This window comes from Podarcis tiliguerta, assembly GCF_965153285.1.
Source record: "Podarcis tiliguerta genome assembly, chromosome: 12".
NCBI classification, from domain to species: domain Eukaryota; kingdom Metazoa; phylum Chordata; class Lepidosauria; order Squamata; family Lacertidae; genus Podarcis; species Podarcis tiliguerta.
Genome location: NC_139545.1, coordinates 41,322,164 through 41,342,803, shown reverse-complemented (window position 1 = coordinate 41,342,803; position 20,640 = coordinate 41,322,164). Strand labels below are relative to the sequence as shown.

Below are 20,640 nucleotides of genomic sequence, written 5' to 3'. Positions count from 1 at the left end.
GCATAGTCCCAGCAGACCCAGATCCAAACTCTCTAATCCTGGAAAATCTTGGGTTTGGACTGGACTATTAGTGTCTTATTGCTAATTTACTCAACACTCACCGATTCATGTGCACTTTTCATTATGTGTTTTAATGTCTGGTGATACGAACATTTTTCTATAATTTCTAATCAGTCATCGGTATTTCACAGATTTAAGATCTTACCGTTGTTTCAATTATCAAATAATAAACATGAATGTATTAGCATTCCATTAGTACACAGGCATTCTGAAATGATAACATGTAATATTCTCAGAACTATAATTAAATGTATTGTTTATATTCTAATATTTTATGTACATAATAACAGTATCTGCTGCTCTTTATAGCTATTTTTACCAATATATGAATATAGCCAACTATATTAAATTATTTCAGTAAATAATAATACTACACCACGTCCTCTTTGACATCAGGTATTCTTCTCATTTGCTGTAGTAGCAGCTGTTTGTACCTGTTCTGGAGTGATAGCTGCTGATATCCTTTTAGTATCTCTCATAATTGTCTTAGGTTGAGCTGCATCTTCCATTTCGATTTCTGAAAGAAGCGATGAAGCTTCCTGCTCACTGGTGGGCAAACTTCTTGTCTCTTCTGGGACCTTAAGTTCAGGAGAGGTGGTTTTTCTTTTTTTTAAGTCAGGTGGAAGCACTTCCTCAGGAGACTTATCTAAGGTTCCTGACACAGTTTCTTCCACAACTTTTGTTAAAGCAGGCAACTGCTTTTCTTCAATTGGAGGCGATGGTGAGGGTTCTGAAACAGGACTGCCATATGTTTTTTTCTCCGCACTTTAAGATTTAAAACATAGGGATTGTCAGCTAAGAAAGCTTAAAAACAGCTGTTACTTATTCCCCTCTGCCGCCACCCAAATAAAGTTAAATGGAACCAGTAAACTTGTATGTCTTTATTCGTCAACTACAGGCCTGGTCCACATATCATGCTAAAACAAACCTTGCCTTTGAGTGAATGTGCAGTGTCCTGGAAAAGAGTTTGCTGCCATTCTTCTCCTCCACAGTCCTTTTTTGCTGGCACGCCAAGCTAAGCCAAGATTTCGCTTAACCAGTCATCCAAACAAAGGCTCATGGTTCAGCTCTGTCCAGACCAACCATTAGTGGTAACCAACAACAAACCTTGGTTACATCTGGTGGTTAGCCTGGAGAGAAAGAGCTTAACTACAAGCTCAGGTATGAATGACAGGCCAAGCCAAACCTTACTTCAGCTCAGTGTAGTGTGGTAGCAAAAAAGACCAGGGTGTAGCAAAGTGGCTGCCAATTCCTTTCTTGCAGCCGACACATTTTCACATTCATGCTAAGCCAAGACTTGGCTTATTGCGATGTGAGAACAAGGGCACAGAGTTGTATATTGTGAAAGAATAAGCTGAAGAGCTAACAATGTTCTTAGTTTTAACAGATGTATAATAAATAAATGTGCAGGCACCTCCCCACTCACAAAATATATATAATTGGTGGTCATTTCTTTCATTTAATGAAAGTGATTCAGTTCACAACAACAGTATTTATTCCAGTGATGTTTGTCTCTCCACTCAGCTCTCTCAGCTATGTCACAGAGAATGTTACGGTGAAACTGTGGTGCAATACAAATTGGATACTTGAACTCAGGTAAATGTGATCTTTGAGCAAAATTGTTTATTATCTTTTTAACTGGCGTGGTTATTTAAAAATGAGGCTTACAAGGGGGTAACAATCTGTGAGTTGTCTGTGAGATGTCTGTGAGTTGGAGATTATATCCTAAAATGAAGCCGGTATCATTCTATTTGTGATACCATACGAAAACACAGAGTCAGTTCTAGGACCATAAATGTGGCATGCTCTTTTAGTCTAAACTAAAAGACTGGATCTAGTAAGCAAGGCAAAAGGTCTGCACATTGATACAAAATAGCTTGATTTCTTTGAGAGTATATGCAAGGTAGACACAGGGTATAAAATGTAAGTAATAAAGCCAAATAAAGCAGTGGAATCCCTTGCAAAGTTCCTTAACAGATATTTAGGCAAAAATTCAAATGGCTGGAGTTTTGAAAAATAATTGAAAAAGTAGAAAATCCCTCAAAAGCAGTTCATTATTTATGTACTAATAGAGAAGGAAGATACGTCACTTGGGTTATGTCTGGAGCCAAATCAGCTTTAAAAGTACATTAGATGGGAACATTTCTCCCTCCCAATTAGACAGCACATTTTTTAAAAACGTAGCAGGAGCAAAATACTTCCCCACTCTAAATGCCAAAGCTGGCTTCTGGCAATTACCACTGGACAATAGGAACTCATGTTTATATGCATCTAATACACATTTTGGGTACTACCGTTTCTCCAGTTTGCCATTTCATATCAACTCTACCTCTCATTGACTGAGTTTATTTAGATGCCACCTTGTCACAGTGAGCTATGCCCAAAGCAGTTTACAACAAATATTCAAAAGTCAGAATACAGAGCACTAGGGTTCCAAGTACTGGTCTTGCTACACTTCAAGCAGCCTTAGGAACTTGGATTAAATAGGATCCTCTGTGGGTTTGCTACTGTGTGAGAAAGAAATTCTGGAGGGGTGGAGGGAGGGGCAGGAAGCTGAGGAAGAGAAACAGTTGGACTAGATGAGTCTTGAAGTCCCTTCCAACTCTACAATTCTATGATTCTATGGCTCCTTCAGAACTTTTAATGAGTTTAAATAGCTAAAGATGAGTCATTTTACAGACTATACATGATCTACATATAGGAAAGTAAGGAGTATGTGAGCATTTTTCGTGCCTGAGGCATTTCCCTGACAAGCTCTGCATTAGGATTGTAATGGAAGGGCACTTTCTACTTTAGATTCACAAAAAGCATTTCTTCACTATACATGGAACCTAAAATGACTACAAAATTATCATTTCCTAAAATGAGTAATCAAATAAAAATAAAATTGAAAGGAATCTTGTTAAAGCATAAAGGTAAAGGGACCCCGACCATTAGGTCCAGTTGTGGACGACTCTGGGGTTGTGGCGCTCATCTCGCTTTATTGGCCGAGGGAGCCGGTGTACAGTTTCCGGGTCATGTGGCCAGCATGACTAAGCCGCTTCTGGAGAACCAGAGCAGTGCATGGAAATGCCGTTTACCTTCCCACCGGAGCAGTACCTATTTATCTACTTGCACTTTGACGTGCTTTCGAACTGCTAGGTTGGCAGGAACTGGGACCAAGCAATGGGAGCTAACCCTCTCGCAAGGATTCAAACCGCCGACCTTCTGATCAGCAAGCCCTAGGCTCTGTGGTTTAACCCACAACGCCACCCGCGTCCCTGTTAAAGCTTATTTGGGCGTAAATTTACACATCAAAACTCATTGAAAGGGTTTGCTCAGAACCAAGAAGAGGGGTGGGTGACAAAAAGCCTCAAAGAGAGAGAGAAAAGCATTTTAAAAGGAAACCAGAGGGTCTTGGCTGATCTTATGGAAATGCAGTCTTTTAATGATCCTGTGGCCAAATAAATCCAATTCAAAACCTGAACTCAAATAAACAATTGCTGCACAATTTGCTTTTACTGGAAGGGATGCTCATTTTCCCTTTGGTCATACAGTCATAATACTTCTTAGGATTCCTTTGCATTCAAATAATATATTGTCTACTTTTTTGACCTTTATGAATAAATTTGTTGAAGTGTTTGTTTGTATGTACGCAAACACGCATCCAGGGATGGGGTGCCAAACTGGGTCTTTGAGCCAGGTCCAGGGTCAATAACCGCTCTGGTTGTTTCCATGACTTTTCTAGGACACTGTCATTTATGGTATCTAGAAATTCTACCTTTTTGTCATGAATGGAACACATATGTAGCCAGTCTATGTGAGGGTAGTTGAAGTCACCCATAACTACAACATTAACTCTTTACAATGCTTCCTTGATTTGATTCCTCATCTCAATATCTCCCTGAGCATTTGGATGAGTGGAACAATAGCACATTCCTAGCACTGAATTCTTCATGTGCCCAGTTCCACTACACACAAAATTCTGTGCAGGAGTCTGCACCTTTGGGGATTTTTATCTTCCTGGACTCTTTGACATACAGAGATACACCACCTTCAGTATGTATTTCCCTCTCTCCTATAGAGATTATATCCAGAAAAATATATGTCTCATTTGTTCTCTCCATTCCACCAGGTTTCTGTTATGTCCACTATATCAATGCCATCCTTTAAGATCAAGTAGTCCAGTTCACCAGTCTTGGATCTGAGGCCTAGACTAAGTACTACTGTAACTTGTGATTGCCAGAGCAGAAGTTGCCCAATACTGTAAAACATCTGAGAGAATTCACCAAAAGTGGATGGATGGGTAGAGGATGGCTGCTGACTCTACAAAAAAATAGTAATATTACTCACATTGTCCATTATGCCCAAAACTTCATCTCTCATTACCACTATCTGCCTTAATTTCCCCAGGCTCACCTCCCACAAAAGTTAGTTCAGGCACTGAGATCTGCCTATATCTTCTGTCATGAAGACAGATGACACAAATTCATTCAATTGTTCACAATCTACTTATCCTCCTTTTGCACACCTATGACTCCCTGGTCATCCAAAGGCCCAAGCGCCTACCTAGATGGTTTCCTGCTACCAATATATTTAAAGAACTTATTGTTGGTCTTAATGTTTTGAGCAAAGTGTTCCTCAAATTCATTTTTAGCATCCCTTACTCTCGCTTACAAACTTGTCAAAGTTTGTGTTCCTTTTTGTTGTCTTCATTTGGACAACACTTCCACTTTTGGAAAGAATCCTTCTTGTCTACAATAGCTTCTTTGACTCTGCTCAATATTCATGCTGGCATCTTATTGGCCCTCGTGGTACCTTGACTGATCTGCAGTGTCATTGCAGTGATTTGACCCTCTTGACTTTTCCTCTCAGCTTCCTTTTTACAAATCTTATCTGGGGGAAGTTTCCTCCTTTGAAATCAGCCTGACCATGTTGGATTTTCTTGACTGTATAGGTATATTTAATTTAATAGCATTATAGTCACTGCTCCCAATTGGCTCAATGACACTTACATCTCGCAGCAGGTCCTGGGCACCACTCAAGATCAGACCCATGGTTACCTTGGAATTCATTTTCTGTTACCCTTTTGCAGTGATTTTTTTCTAAAAAATGTTTAGGGGTACTCTCATTTTCCTACTCATATTGAAATACTGCCCCTCAATGAGGCAAAACTTAGAGTCATAAAATGTTTAGGGGTATGCATCCCCCTGTGTCCGCCCAGAAAAAAGCACTACCTTTTGTCTTCACAGTCATGCTAAATGCTTTACATCTGACTTTTGTTATTCTGTATTGGAGTTACATAAGCCATTTGGGGCACTTAAATTTGAGGAATGTGGCCAATACGTATGAATGAACTAACAGACGAAGACTAAAGGACAAGTGGCTAAGGTGGGCATCAAAACTTTTCTATTGGTGTTTTTCCTTGAAGTTTAATAAGATTGCAGAACATATTGAAGCTCAAACCGTCTTATTTATTCAGCAGCAAGACCCAGCATCCTTGTTTTGGTTTTATTTCATTCCTCGTGGAATTGGGGGAAGGATTCTTCAAAGATTTTCAGGAATTCTTTTAAGACCTAAAGAGCAACCCGGGATTAATTTTAATAAAAAATTCTGTCAGTGCTCTTTAACAGTTACGTATTTATAATTCCTAAAAATTGTGTTAAAACTGACAGTAGATTTGGATAAGCACTGTTTGCAAACCCTCCACCTTCCAAAAAGAATCCTATGTGTAATAATACTGATAACTCAGGATAACAGGCATGCACCTGATGAGATGAGCTGTAGTCTTCAACAGTTTATACCATGATAAATTAAAGGGTGGATTTTTACTTCCACAAACCGGCATGGCTACCTCTCTGGAAATTGTAACATTGTATACGTGCCATACATTAATCTTAATATTCATGGTAGCAGCACAGATTTACCTCATATGCGTAAGGAAAATTAACCCTGTAAATATGATAACTGAATATTTGACTCCGTCCTTTATCTCACTGTTTCGTAGTTCAGATTGACTTCATCCTTTTTACCTTTGTAAGTAGTAAGCTGAACATCAGGGGCTGGGAACCTTAGGCCCAGGGGCTAAATGCAGCCCTCCAAGCCTTTCTACCTGATCTTCAGGACTTTCCTGAGATCATGCCTCCTTCTAGGCCACACTTCTCAGTGGCCTTACTCCATGCTCTCCTCAACTGCTTTTGACTGGCTGGAATGTGTCCTTGAACTGTGATAGCTGTGATAACTATTTATTTTACATGTTTATAAGTTGCTTTTCCACTAATACTTTCCAAAGCAATAGATAATTGAAAGAACAAAAAAGTTAATACTACTTTTTAAAAAATGGTGGGCACATTAAAACACACATACAGAAACAACAGTCACAAGTAGGAGACTGAAATCAGAAAGAAATCACATAATAAAATCACAATAAAATCAATTGCTGAAAACAAAGCAGCAAGGACTCTACTAAAACTCAGTTAAAGGCTTGATAAATATAATGGAAACAACTTTGTACTGAAACAATGATAATCAAATAATTCTCAGGATGGTATTCCTAAAACAGGATGGTATTCCTAAAACAGAATAGCATCACTTAAAAAATTCTCTCTCTCTGGAGAGAGGTCTCTGAATATCTAATCTTAAATGCTGGACAGGTTTATTTATACCTTGGGCCTAAGCTATAAATCTGTTCACTAACTGCAACAGAAATGATCAACACCACTTCTCAGAACCATTGAAACATCTACCAACAGTAACTAAGAACATAGTAAGAGCCTGCATAACCAGGCCAATGGCCCATCTAGTTCAACATCCTTTTCTCATAATGGCCAACTTGATGCCTCTGGGAAGCATTCTCCTCTCATTTAGTTTCCAGCAACTAGTATTCAGAAGAATGCTGCCTCCAACCACAGAGGTATAACATAGCAATTGTGGCTAGCAGCCAATAACAGTCTTATCTTTCATTGATTTATCTAATTTTCTTTTAAAGCAATGCAAGTTGGTGGACATCACTACCTCCAGTAGATACAAATTCCACAGTTATGCACTGTGTGAAAGTATTTCCTTTGCCTGTCCTGAATCCTCCAAAATTGAGCTTCCATCTTAACAGCATTGAATTTCAGCTTATTTCCCCTGATCTAACCCTGGGCTCATATGCACGAGAGCTGGTTATGGGTAACATACTGTCAGCATCACAATTCAAATCTTCAGACTACCTGCCTCAGTAATTTCATATAGGTGTTAGACAGCATGGCAGAAAAATAGAACCCCAATGAGTATCATAAGTACGATTATGCCATCTCCCTGAGCTCCCAAGTCATTCATTCCATGGGTGCAAGGGAGGAGAGCTGGTGCCTCCTTACTTCCAAATAGAAGGCTTCACCTGTTATCTATGTTAGTGTATTCTCATATTTGGAACTGCACAAAGTACACAAATCAGAAAAAATCAGGAAAACTGCTTGAGGGTTTTTAAACAATCAAGCAGCGTATAAATTTTATAAAATAAATTTATGATAATTAACAGTTACAAGCAGAGTTCAGGGCAAAGACAAAGAATCAGCAGGCTGCTAGCAAAATATATGAAGAGATCTTTTGGTTTTTGCCTTATATATATTAGCTGTCATAGAATTTGCCTTTTAAGTAATGACATGAAATAGACACAAAAGCAGTCCAGAAAGGAATACAACACGCTTCGGAGCACACAACTACAATGATGTGCAATAACTGTGTCAGGCTTTCTATATGATGAAGTTAAAGTAAAAGAATAGTAGTTCTCAGGGCAGGTGCACTGCCAGAAAAAAATGCTTCAGAAAAAATGTTAGTAATCTGTACTGGAGGCTGTAATATTGGAATAAATCTTTACTACAGAGAGATTTCATTTATATTGCTCACCAGTATAGCTGTCATAAATATAGCTGAATCAGAGTTAGTGAACCACTAAACTTGGGAGGTGTGAAAGGGGAACATAGCAAGCTGCCTTATACTGAGTCAGGCCATTGATCCATCCACCTCAGTATGGTCTACACTGACTGGAAAGACTGGCTCTTCAGGATTTCAAGCAAGGGACATCCCAAACTCCAGCTGAAGATGGGATTGAACTTGGAACCTTCTGCATGTAAAACATCTGCTCTACCACTCTGGATTCCATATACATGTGTATTTTAGGCCAATAAGAAACTCAAGTGACCAAGTGATCCAGTCTTAGTGAAGGTTCATTCTGAGTACATGCAGAATGGTTTGAGAAGGAAGGATAGGATTCATTACAAAAACCTGTTTAAAATTTATGTGAAAACTGTCAAGGAAGGAGATTCTATAACTTTATAAGCAGATATTTAAAATATTATTATCATTAGCAAATATTTCAAATGACTAAGGTTTTAAATGACAATTTTAGGTTATATTTTAATGATCAATATTTAATATATATTTTTAACTGCCGCTATATCTGGATTATCTCTGTTATACCCAATTGCAATTCAATGTATTCCTGTTGTGTTTTATGATTTTCCTGATATTTCATGCTTAACCTACATATATACACATACTACCCTCCAATATAAAGTTTCTTTGATTTCTGTCATATTCTTCAAAACAAGAATGGGAACATAGATGAACAGCAGAATCAGGGCCAGCCTACTCTTGAGGCGGACTGCAGCAATAGCCTTAGGAGGAAGGAATCCCACCCACCCCTGCCCCAAAATCAAGAGAAGCTGCAGCTTCTGACAAGATCTTGTGCAGCTCTCATGAGATCTTGCTGCCATTGCTGCTGCTTCTCACTTATTCCATGGCAGTGGGGTGCCCTGCCTGCTGCCCGCCCCTCACTGCTGCTAGTGGAGAAGTAAGGAGAAGCAACCGTGGCTCTTATGTTCCCCCAAGATCTCACAGACTCCTCACAAGATCTCACTGGAACACAGAAGCTGCAACTGCACAACCCCAGTAAGTGAAGCTTCAGCTGGGTGACAGCACCTTCCTCTTTCACCTCAGGCAGCAAAATAGGATGGACTGCCCATGACAAGAAAACTTGCTGTGAGCTAAAGTCTGTTCTTCTCAATAGAAGTTTTTCTATTAATTTAAAGGTCTTTCAAATCACATTGTGAATGATAGCATAGCTATGTGAGAGTAGCTCCTTTACATACTTGCCAACTAATATATCACTTCATGCTTCTGACAAAGTGGGCTTGAGCCCACAAAAGCTCACACCATAATACATTTGGTGCCACAAGATTATTCAATTATTCAATGAAAGGTTATTTTTATACATTCCTATATTTAAAATATTTAGTAAAATATGCAAAATATTTAATAGGATCTTAGAACTATAGAGTTGGAAGGGACCTTGAAAGTCATCTGGTTCAATCCCCTGCAATTGCAGAAATCCTGCCCACAGCTGTCCCTGGTAGGGCTCAAACCACCAACCTTCTGGTTAACTGCCAGACACACTGAACCACTGTGCCACAGGAAAACCAATATATCGGTATGTGTGTATTAGGGGGGAATGTGCACACAAATGCATATGCAAGTGAAAATAACCCACAAATTTGTGAATGAGAAATGCACATTAAATTGCTGGTGAATTTTCATGAGGGTCTTTAATTAATTAATTAATTAATTAATTATTAATAATCTGAAGTGGAAATGTTGAACTAACTAAACTTAAGATTGGAAAAGTGAGAAACCAAGAGAAACTGAAACTGACAGATTCATCTATCCCTAATGCCTATATCTTAGCCATCAAGAGTATCTAAAATTTCAGTAGCAGATAAAAAGTGTAATTGTGCACCGTAACAGCAAAGCAAAACAAAATAGTATGTATGCACCACAATCTCACATCTCTTGATGTATTACATTTTCTTAGCATGGGACAAAAAGCACGTTAGAAAGCAGCAAGCTATAAATTTTTTAAAATATGACTGGGGAGGGGAATCACATTTTTATTTTACAGTGGCTTGTAGTCAAAGTCACTGTTTATAACTGTTTTTGTAATGCTACTCTGGAAAGACAGAAATCAAAGCTTCCCAATCATGCAATCCCACTACTTTTTTGTAACAGCCATATGTTAAGCATACTCATGAATGTGTGTTAACAAATGGCCCTATGTAAAGATTGTTGTATCCTTTTTGTGAACTGCTTTGAGCTTTGTTTGTTTTTACAGCCAAGCAGTATATAAAGTTCCAGCACTGCACTGCATTATCTTACCAATAATATAAAAACTTTCAAGTATGCCTACCCTTTTGTTGTTTGACGTCGTTTTCTTATTTCTGCAGAATCTTTGGATTTCGCACTTTTGGACTCACCCTATGGAGACAAAATTACGTAAGACTATACAGAACTGTAGAACAAATGGAATGGAAATTATAGCCCTATTCAGCATCTAATACATGAGTGAGGAGTGTGTCAAGTAGCCAGACCCCTACACTATGCCCGCCAAGTAGCTCCTGGCATCCACATACACAGCACGAACACCTACAGGGAGGAAGCCTTCACACTGTACTCATGGGTGCCAAGAGGTAGATCTACTCACTGTGGCCCTGCTCCCAGCAAACATACTGCTTTTTATCGTAAGTATCATGCCTGAAATCTCACTTATTTACAACCATGAAGAAACATTCATACAACAGGAAGATTTAGGTTGGTATTGCATCATATATTTAGAAAAGAATTCTGAATTCTGAAAAACAGCATGCTGATCATCTGTTGAGCAAAATGAATGTAATATGTTTCCAGCTCAGTGCTACGAGGAGTACAGTGGAACCTTGCTTCTCTGACGCCTTGGTACTCAAACATTTTGGCTCCCAAGCGCCGAAAACCCAGAAGTAAGTGTTCCAGTTTTCAAGCGTTTTTTGGAAGCTATACGTCCGATGCGGCTGTTGGCTATTGTTTCCAGGGTGCCTGCGCCAGTCGGAAGCTGTGCCTTGGTTTTTTAACATTTCAGTAGTTGAATGGACTTCCAGAACGGATTATGTTCGTGAACCAAGATAGCACTGTATATACTTCAATTCTCTCCCTACTCCCATATAGGCTGCAGTCCTATATGAACTTCCTTGGGAGTAAATCCTATTTAATTCAATGGGGGTGGGGGGGAGTCTGAGTAGACATGTGTACTGTAAATAAATAAATCCCAGTTACTATTTCTTTTTTTTTAAAATGTTGCTTGACTTGCACACGATGGGGGTCTGAGAGCTTTGGCAGGTATAAAATGATGTGTTACTTTTTCTTTCTTGATGTGCACTGTGTATTTTAACTACAGTTGAGCTTTGGCTGCTGTGAAATGGGGGCTGCACTTTGAGAGAGGGGCCTGATGTTCACATGCCATATCTAATGTTGAGGTTTGCCTACTATGAAATGGCATGGAGTGAGGTGTAGCTCATTTGTGCCAGCTGAAAAATTTAGGGCATATTTATTTCAGTGCCTGGAGTGAAGCAGGCTACAAAATTTTGTCGAATCTCAGTTCCTGGGAAAGCTACATCTGTTGATCATTGGTCTCTCTTGCAGCTCATGATACCTCTGAGAAGAAAACATGGTAACTCTATTTGACACCTGCAATTTGCAAATATATTATCTGAGCATCTTTCTCAACTACACACTATCAGCAGGATTGCCAACTTTTTTTTTTTTTAAAGGCTCTGCTCCTCTGAGTTTTGCAGTTGCCTGTTAGGCAGACAAAAAAATTAATGAAAGCTGCAATCCTATGCATTTCTAAGTCCTCCCCTCTAATTATATGAGCAGAATCTGAAGCTGGAGACTGCTTTCCTCACTACCATGCTACAAAGGGCTTTACCTGTTTAATTTCCGTATGTCAGGCTGATGTTAAAGGTGAAGGAGAGTAAAAACAGAAGGGAATCCTAATGCTGCAATCAAATATATATTCTTTGGACCAAGTCCTACTGCACTACTAATACAATCCAATGCATATTACACAGAAATATGTGTACTACATTCAACAGGGCTTACTTGCATCTGCATCTGATTAGAGTCTTGCAGAGCTCTGCCTATTGTTATCCCTGGCTCAGCCTACCAGTAGTGGCAGCAGGGCTGACCTGACTTCCAAGCAGCTGAGTTGCTGCTGTTTAACAGGAGGGACAGTGGGAGAGTTCAGAGACTTAAGATATTTAATGTTACATAAAAATGCTGAATGAATGTATTAGTATTGGAGTTAACTGGGAAGGGAAGCCAGTGTTTTTCCATGAGGACTGAAGTGGAGGATAGCTGTAAATTTCCATTACAAGAGTGTGGTAATCTTTCCTGCATTGTAGGGGACTAGATGACTATCAAGGTCCCTTCCAACTCCACAATTCTATTATTCTATCTTTCTGGAGTCATGAGACTGACAGTGGGTTACAAGATGTTTATATATGTCAATTGACTAAATTCCTCCATGTTAAATCTATATTCCCTTTGTTCTAAACAGCCTGAGTCAGATAGGCTGGAAAGCTCAAATATTGGATTTTTGCTAAATTAAGCCTACAAACTTTATACTGGGAGCAGAATATGCTTGTCTGTGTATGAGACAACATGTTTTCCTTGTTTTTGTAATGTTTGAAGCTAAGTTATGTTAGTAAAGCTCTTTTAACCATTTTCTGGACTGGAGAAATTTATTTCTAAACAAGAGCCAGTTTTACAGTAAGAAATTATTCTGCTTGCATTTATTTTTTAAAATCTCCACAGAGAAGGCAGGAAGGTCTGTTCTGTGCAAGCACATAGACAGGAGCATCACAAAGGGTCAGCTCCTATGTTTGCTTAGGGACCACATGATATCATACAACTCTTCTCAATCACTGAACTATTTGGAGGAGATGTTGTTAGTTGACCCCCATGGCTCAGACATACTGCTCATAACCACCAGGAGTCATGAATTCTGTACTGTGTCCAATTTTATGAAATTCCCTTCCAATTAAGGTCAGCCAGGCCCCCTTCCCTGCTGAACATCTGGCTATTATTCAAATAGGTTTTGTAACTGAATTTTAATTTTACAGTTTTAACTCATTTTTAGTTTCACTGTATGGGTTCTCTTGAACTTTGTAATTAAACAGCACATAAATTGTTGAAAGAAATAAAAATATAGAGTTCAAATAAAACATTATCTAAATGTAAATACCTAAGGTAAATCCAAAGGAATTGCAGTGATGTTCTTCAAATCCTATGCAGTTATAACTTTGTAGGATACCTACATCTGGCCACTTGGCCATTGTCAAGACATTGGTCTAGAGATGGATCACTGGTCTAAACCAGAATGGTTGATTTTATTTTCAGTGAGTCAGTATCCTATCTCCTCCATTATTATTTCCTCTGCTTAACAAAAGGCTCAAGCTGCATGCTGCATACATATATTGCCAATGTTATGCCTAGCCATTCATATTCAAAATATATAGCCATAATGTTATCAGAGGAAGGAGTATAAACTTGTAACTAATGCTTCATTCATTCAAAATTTATCTATATTTTAGTAACCAAAATAGGAAGCATTACTTACTCCCTCTGATTTCCCTGCTTTTGTTTTCCGTGATTCTTCCATCTTTTTTTCAGGTTCTTTTTCCTGACCTGCGCTCAGTGCTTTATCCATGTCTATAAATGACCCCTTTCTCTTCTGTTTCACATCTTTTGCTGGAAATGTTTCTCCTGCTTTTCCTGTTTCAGGTGGACTGACAGCCAATTTTTGTACATCTGTTCCTTTAGGTTTTGTTCCTTTTTTGCCTTTCTTCTGCACATCTTTTTCATCTTCAATTTCTGTATAAGGGAACTGCCAATCTGGAATAGTTGGAGGTACTTCAGCAAGATGAACCTTAGCCATCTCAGCTTCCTATTTTTAAAAAATAAATACAACATTTACATTTATTTAATGTGAAATGTACAGTTTGTGAAGAGGGGGTCCTAGAGTCAACAATATCTGGAGAAACCCAGACAAGACTAAAAGAAAAATGAAACCATAATACAGTAATTTAAACAGTTTCAGCTCAGAAGCAACAATATTATCTGTATTATATTCTACTTGCCTAGAGATAAAGTTTCTAACACCAATTGGACAAATGGCATAATAGCATAGAATGCCGACAAACATTCCAGCTGCTCAGGGAATCCAACTGCCAGCATAGTTTACAATTGAGTTTCTGTGGGGCTGTAACAAAGCTCACACGAATATTAAGAATAGCAGCAGCTGGGGAAGACAGCAGTCTGAAGGTTGGAAAGAAGCTCATAGACAATGGAGCAATTTGTTTTCTGTTCCTCCAGTGGCTAAGAATCAAACAAATTCAAATAAAAATAAAAATAGTTTAAACTAAACGTTAGGAAGAACCTCTTGATAGTACAGGCTGCTCAACAGTGACACAAACTGCGATAGATAGTGGTGGATTCTTCTTCATTAGCTTTGAAGTGGAGGGTGAGGTGCTACCTATCGAAGATGCTGTAAAGGTAAAGGACCCCTGGACATTTAAGTCCAGTAAAAGGTGACTATGGGATGTGGCTCTCATCTCGCTCATTTTGCTTTCTGGACTGAGAGAGCTGGCGTTTGTTCACAGACAGCTCTCCAGATCATGTGGCTAGCATGACTAAATTGTTTCTGGCACACAGAGAACCATGACGAGTGCCAGAGAGCACAGAAACAGTTTACCTTCCCGCCACAGCGATACCTATTTATCTACTTGCACTGGTATGCTTTCGAACTGCTAGATTGGCAGGAGCTGGGACAGAGCAATGAGAGCTCACCCCATTGTGCGGATTCAAACCGCCGACTTTCCGATCAGAAAGCACAAGGGGCTCAGTGGTTTAGACCACAGTGCCATCCATGTCTCGAAGATGCTGTAGAAGTGCATTTTCTACACTATCAAAAGGTTGGGCTAGATTATCTTTGATAGTCCTTCTAATTTAATGATTCAATGTCTCACCAAAAAGGAAGCTAAATAGCAGGAAGCCCGGAATCTAAATGACTGAAAGAATGGTGCAGCATAAGGGTACAGCATAAGCAGTGGAAAGAGAAAGAAGAAGAGAGGAAAAGGCAGATCAAGAAAAAAGAAGGTTGACTAAGCAGAGACCTCTTCTTTGTTCATGTCTCTTTGGGGGGGGGGGGAATATACAGAGCTTATGAACAAACAACCTAATGCTGTGACTGAGGAGGGACTGGAGACAGGAGTGTGAGAGACGTTGCCTAAACTGAAGGCTAAAGTAAACAATGGAATGAAAACCAGAGCACTGGAAAGGTAGAAGCATTTTGAAGAAAAGAGTCAAAGAGAGAGGAGACAAAATCTCACAAAATAGCTAGGGAGAAGTGTGGCTAACCACTATTGACAGGAAGGAAGTGGAAAAGCAAGGACAATTTGCAGGTCTTGTTATTGTGGGCATGAGAAACAATGGTATATGAAGCTGTAGGACTAAAGTCTAGACCAAATCAAGGAATTTCACTTATTTCTTCTACTGTGCTTTGTGATCTGAGAAATCTACAGCAGTTGAGCGGGCATGAAGGTTGAATACACATGGTGGTTTAAAACAACCCCTAGTTCTAGTAACAATTTATGAAACCTCAACTTGTAACTGTTTCTCCTTTTAATGTTTCTTTACAACATCAACATGGGTGGCACTGTGGTATAAACCACTGACCCTTGGGCTTCTCGATCGGAAGGTTGGCGGTTCGAATCCCTGCGACGGGGTGAACTCCCATTGTTCGGTCCCAGCTCCTGCCAACCTAGCAGTTTGAAAGCACATTAAAGTAGATAAATAGGTACCGCTCTGGCGGGAAGGCAAACAGCGTTTCCATGCGCTGCTCTGGTTTCGCAAGAAGCTGCTTAGTCATGCTGGCCATATGACCCGGAAAAACTGTCTGCAGACAAACGTCAGCTCCCTCGGCCAGTAAAGCGAGATGAGCGCCTCAACCCCAGAGTCATTCATGACTGAAATTAACTGTCAGGGGTCCTTTACCTTTACCTTTTAACAACATCAAAACTGTGCAAGCAATACCTCTAAGGCTTTCTGTAGTTTCTCTTCAAGCATTTTCTTCTCTTGTTCAAGAGTCTGAATATTTGCCTACAAGGTCAAAATATGTTTAGACATTTAAATTCACAATTTGGGTTTCTTATCAAAATATCCATACAGCAACATTCTAGAATATGCTCTACCATTCCACAAACATACACTGCACCTATTACATAAAGATATGCAAACATATTTGGTTTTCCAAATATGTCCCAGAGGATCTGTTCCAAAAGAAACTAATTACCAATGCATTAATTGAGTTGAAAGGACAGGCAATGAGGCCTGATTATTTTAAGTAATAAGTGAGGGGGATATGTTTTTTGTGAAATAAAAGAATCCTTCTCTTTTGAAGCTATAATAAAGCATGTAATTCTAAATCAAACAACATTACTGATAATGGTGTCACAGCTGTGTGATATTGTATAGTAAAGATCAAGTGACAGCTTAATCATTGCCAAATTGAAATATGTCCAGAAAATATTTTATCCCTAAGGTCCTGTAGATAAAGATGAAAGAGGAAGTAGGAAGTTCGGCACTCTCTTGACACTTCCTCTTTCAGCTCTATGTGCTTTTCAAGGCTCAGATCGGGACCTGAGGAGCAAAACAGAAAGAGGACTGACCAGAAAGGGTGGCAAGGTAGGTAGGAAGGAAAGGGGACACTGGTGTGGAAGGAAAATAGTGTGACCAAGGGAGAGGAAGTGAAATTCCACAGGAGATGTGAAAAGGCGAGACTGGACTGTCCGGTCCAGGAGAGGGAGACAGTAAACACAAACATGTTGGATACAGTAAAATGGATCCTCTTGAAATTGTGCAAGTCCCTGTCACTACCATTCAATATGTCTCCAATGACTGAGCCATAGTAATCATGATCTAGTAGTTTCAAGTACAGCTATGTTGCAAAACATGGAACTAAGATATATACAGTGGTACCTCTGGTTGCGGACAGGATCCGTTCTGGAGGTCCGGACGGATCCCAAGGTTTTTGCAACCGGAGGACCTGCTTCTGCGCATGTACGCAGGGCGGTAGAATGCTTCTGCGCATGCGGCAAAACCCGGTCCAATACTTGGTCCAAAACCAGGTTTGTCACTTTCGTAACATGAAAGTGTTTTTATTGTATTTTAGTGTTTTGTTGGAAGACACCCAGAGTGGCTGGGGAAACCCAGCCAGATGGGCGGGGTATAAATATGTTGTTGTTGTTGTTATGAAATTTACGTAACCAGTGGGTTACATAATACGAGGTACTACTGTATCCATAGACCTAAGCTGGATCTAGAGACATCAAAGATGCATTTCAGTTAAACACATTGCAAACTGCATACAAGGAAATCTGGTTGGAAAGATGGGACTCCACAGCGCCATCTGGTGTCACAGTGTTATATAATACGCTTTTCCTTTACCAGTCTAGCCGAGTCCCCAGTGAAGGCTGGTACACTCAAACTTTGTTGTCGTTTAGTTGTGTCTGACTCTTCGTGACCCCATGGACCAGAGCATGCCAGGCACTCCTGTCTTCCACTGCCTCCCGCAGTTTGGTCATACTCATGTTCGTAGCTTCAAGAACACTGTCCAACCATCTTGTCCTCTGTTGTCCCCTTCTCCTTGTGCCCTCAATCTTTCCCAACATCAGGGTCTTTTCCAGGGAGTCTTCTCTTCTCACGAGGTGGCCAAAGTATTGGAGCCTCAACTTCACGATCTGTCCTTCCAGTAAGCACTCAGGGCTGATTTCCTTAAGAATGGATTGGTTTGATCTTCTTGCAGTCCATGGGACTCTCAAGAGTCTCCTCCAGCACCATAATTCAAAAGCATCAATTCTTTGGCAATCAGCCTTCTTTATGGTCCAGCTCTCACTTCCATACATCACTACTGGGAAAACCATGGCTTAAACTATACGGACCTTTGTTGGCAACTGCTGGGGCACAACTCAAGCTTCTGTATAGGATGAGGAAGGGTTGCCTTAAAGTGCAGTCCTAGAATGCTCAGAGCTGTTTCCTTGAAAGCCACACAGCATTAACTAGGCCCTAGGACTATGTTTGTCTTCACTGATCAGGTGCTTGCTTGCTTGCTTATTTTATTTTATTTTATTTTATTTTATTTTATTTTATTTTATTTTATTTTATTTTATTTTATTTTATTTTATTTTATTTTATTTTATTTATTTTATTTTATTTTATTTTATTTTATTTTATTTTATTTTATTTTATTTTATTTTGTAATCCCCCGCCCCACACAACTGAACTGGTTATTTGTGCAAGTGACCACCAGGGGATACATCTCTTTTTGTACAATAGTTGCTTTTTTCCTTTTTTTAGTTACATCAATTTGTTTTTTGGACGGGGAGGTTTCATATTTTCCAAACTTACTAAAGTTAATGGACTAAATAGGACAATTAATAATAATGAAAGGGAAGGGTGGGAGTGCTGGAACATGCAATTATTTTTTGATCTGGCGAATCCATCAACTTGATGGTGGAAATGGTGCTTAGGTGTGAATCACCTGGATCTGCCTTAATCTTATGAAAATTTATATTAGTATGTTACTACTCCCTTAAGTAAAAAATAATAAGAGTAGAACTCTGGGGAAAGAGAGGCATGAACTGCTGGGGCAACTGAGAAGTACAATAGCTACTGAATCCTGTTTTAGTCCTTTCATAAACTGTAGGGATAGTTCTGCAAGAAAATAAAAGCAAATTTGGATACATCTTCCTTGCCTGAAGTGTAACATCAGCTTCTGGACATTTATTTTTATTTGTTTGGTAAAACCTGGCCTGGAACTGCTTTAGGCTCTGACTGGATTCCCTTAATGTTACAGTGATTACTTTCTCTCTGGATATACCCGGTAAATTCATCAGATACGTCGATACTGCCATCTATCACCCACCAGCAGGGATTGCAGAGTTGAGGAAGTAGTTTGCTTCATATTATATAGTGCTGTCGATTTCCTGCTTCCCATCCAGGGGATTGTTTTTCTCCTTGATCACATTTAGCCTCACTTCTTGTACGATTGTGTATTTTCTCTCCCCTTGCCCACACTCATTTGTTCCTTGCTGCCCTGGGTAAGTTTTGTGTGAGTTGGAATGTGTTTGGAATTTGTTTCTCCCCTGTCAGCCTTTAATTTTACTTTTCCTCCTCACACATTTTTCCTCTCTTCCCCTTCCACTTCATTCCCCTCCCTTACGGTTTGGGTGATTGTGCCTTTGATTATCAGATCAGTTTATTTTTCTGAGAAGCTTTTACTTTTTCTGAGAGTGGATCATGTGTGAGTGAGTTGCCTTATTTATACCCTTCCCCTCTGCTTCTCTGAACTGTGGTAGTCATGATTTCGTTTCCTCCTTCAACAAGTTTGTGAACCGTGAGTAGCTTCTTTGCTTGGTACCTCCGCTTTTTAAACCCTCCAATGTGATCCTTTATTCCCTGTGTATTTTCTCTTGTACCTTGGAGTACTATTATATTATCATTACATTAGCCCCATAAGCCTTTCACTCTGTTTGCTGCCTTCTCTTGGTTTGTCTGCTTCCCATCACATTACTGCTTCCCTGCCAGTTCTGGAGCAGAACTAAGTTGCTTCTTTTGGGCTGAATTAGAGCCTGGAGCAATCCTCATGGAATTCAGTGGGGCTTACTTCAGAGTCAAGTACAATTATTCTACCATAAACTGACATTAGAACTTGTGACTGCAATGACCCTCCTGAAGCACGGTAAGACACTTAGATACTAAGTAATAAAACTGAAATATTTTGAGTGTCAACTGCTTCTTTGAAAAAGAGGATAAGGAAGAGAACCAGCGTGGGGTAGCACATAACTTTTGTCCTAGTAGAGAAGCAAATGTAACAGCAGGAACCCCTTTTAAATCACTTTTCAATTTAGTTAGGACAAGGGTCAGCAAACTTTTTCAGGAGGGGGCCGGTCCACTGTCCCTCAGACCTTGTGAGGGACAGGACCCACCACCTCCCGAAAGCACCCCCCTCCTAAAAGCCCCCCCTCCGCCTATGCCACTCACGCCGCAGCCACCAACGCTGCCACGTCTCTGGCAGCATCGGCATCCTCTCTCGCAGTGGGGCACAGAGCCCATGCCACTGGCCTGGGCAGTGAAGGCAGCCTCCATGCCACTGCCGCTTCCTTCTTGCGGGGCTGCTTCCTCCCACTTGGCCACCTTAACAGGAAGGAAGGGGCAGTGCCCAGATGCCTCCGCGACATCACCGCTTCTTCCTGTTTTGCCTCCTCAGCGGGAAGGAAGGGGTGGCACCCAGATGCTGCTGGCCTGGGCAGCCTCCGTGCCACCGCCGCTTCCTCCTGCTCGGCTGCCACAGCAGGAAGGAAGGGGCAGTGACCAGAAGCCGTGCCAGCGTCGCTGCCCGCCCAGAGTCATTTGCGGCTTTTGATTGGCTGCAGGAGCTTCCTGCAGCCAATCAGAAGCCGTGCCACGTTGCAGAAGTCAGCCTCTGCGCAGCGAGGCCTCTGCGCTGCGCCTGTTTAGCGCAGGGACTGACTGAGCGGGTGGAAGGGTCCACAAGGTTCACGGTCCATATCCGGCCCACGCGCCTTAGTTTGACGACCTCTGAGTTAGGAGCTAACTGTTTGTAAAACTGCAGTGCTTAGATGTCTGCAGCATCTTTGCAAAGGAGGCAAGCATGCCAAACTGGGCCCAACA

General features: G+C 40.3%; 1 protein-coding gene across 5 annotated transcripts in view; it reads right to left on the bottom strand.

Annotated features, from left to right (window-relative positions):
• The window catches only part of CCDC7 (coiled-coil domain containing 7), a 143,166-nt gene that overhangs the window by 100,023 nt on the left and 22,503 nt on the right, over positions 1-20,640 (bottom strand). For all 5 annotated transcript variants that reach the window (XM_083405869.1, XM_083405873.1, XM_083405872.1 and 2 more), the window contains exons 16-19: positions 15,982-16,047; positions 13,508-13,834; positions 10,265-10,332; positions 495-825 (exon numbers count right to left, since the gene is read on the bottom strand). In XM_083405869.1, coding sequence (XP_083261995.1) covers positions 495-825; positions 10,265-10,332; positions 13,508-13,834; positions 15,982-16,047 — 792 coding nt within the window. The remainder of the gene's footprint in view (positions 1-494; positions 826-10,264; positions 10,333-13,507; positions 13,835-15,981; positions 16,048-20,640) is intronic.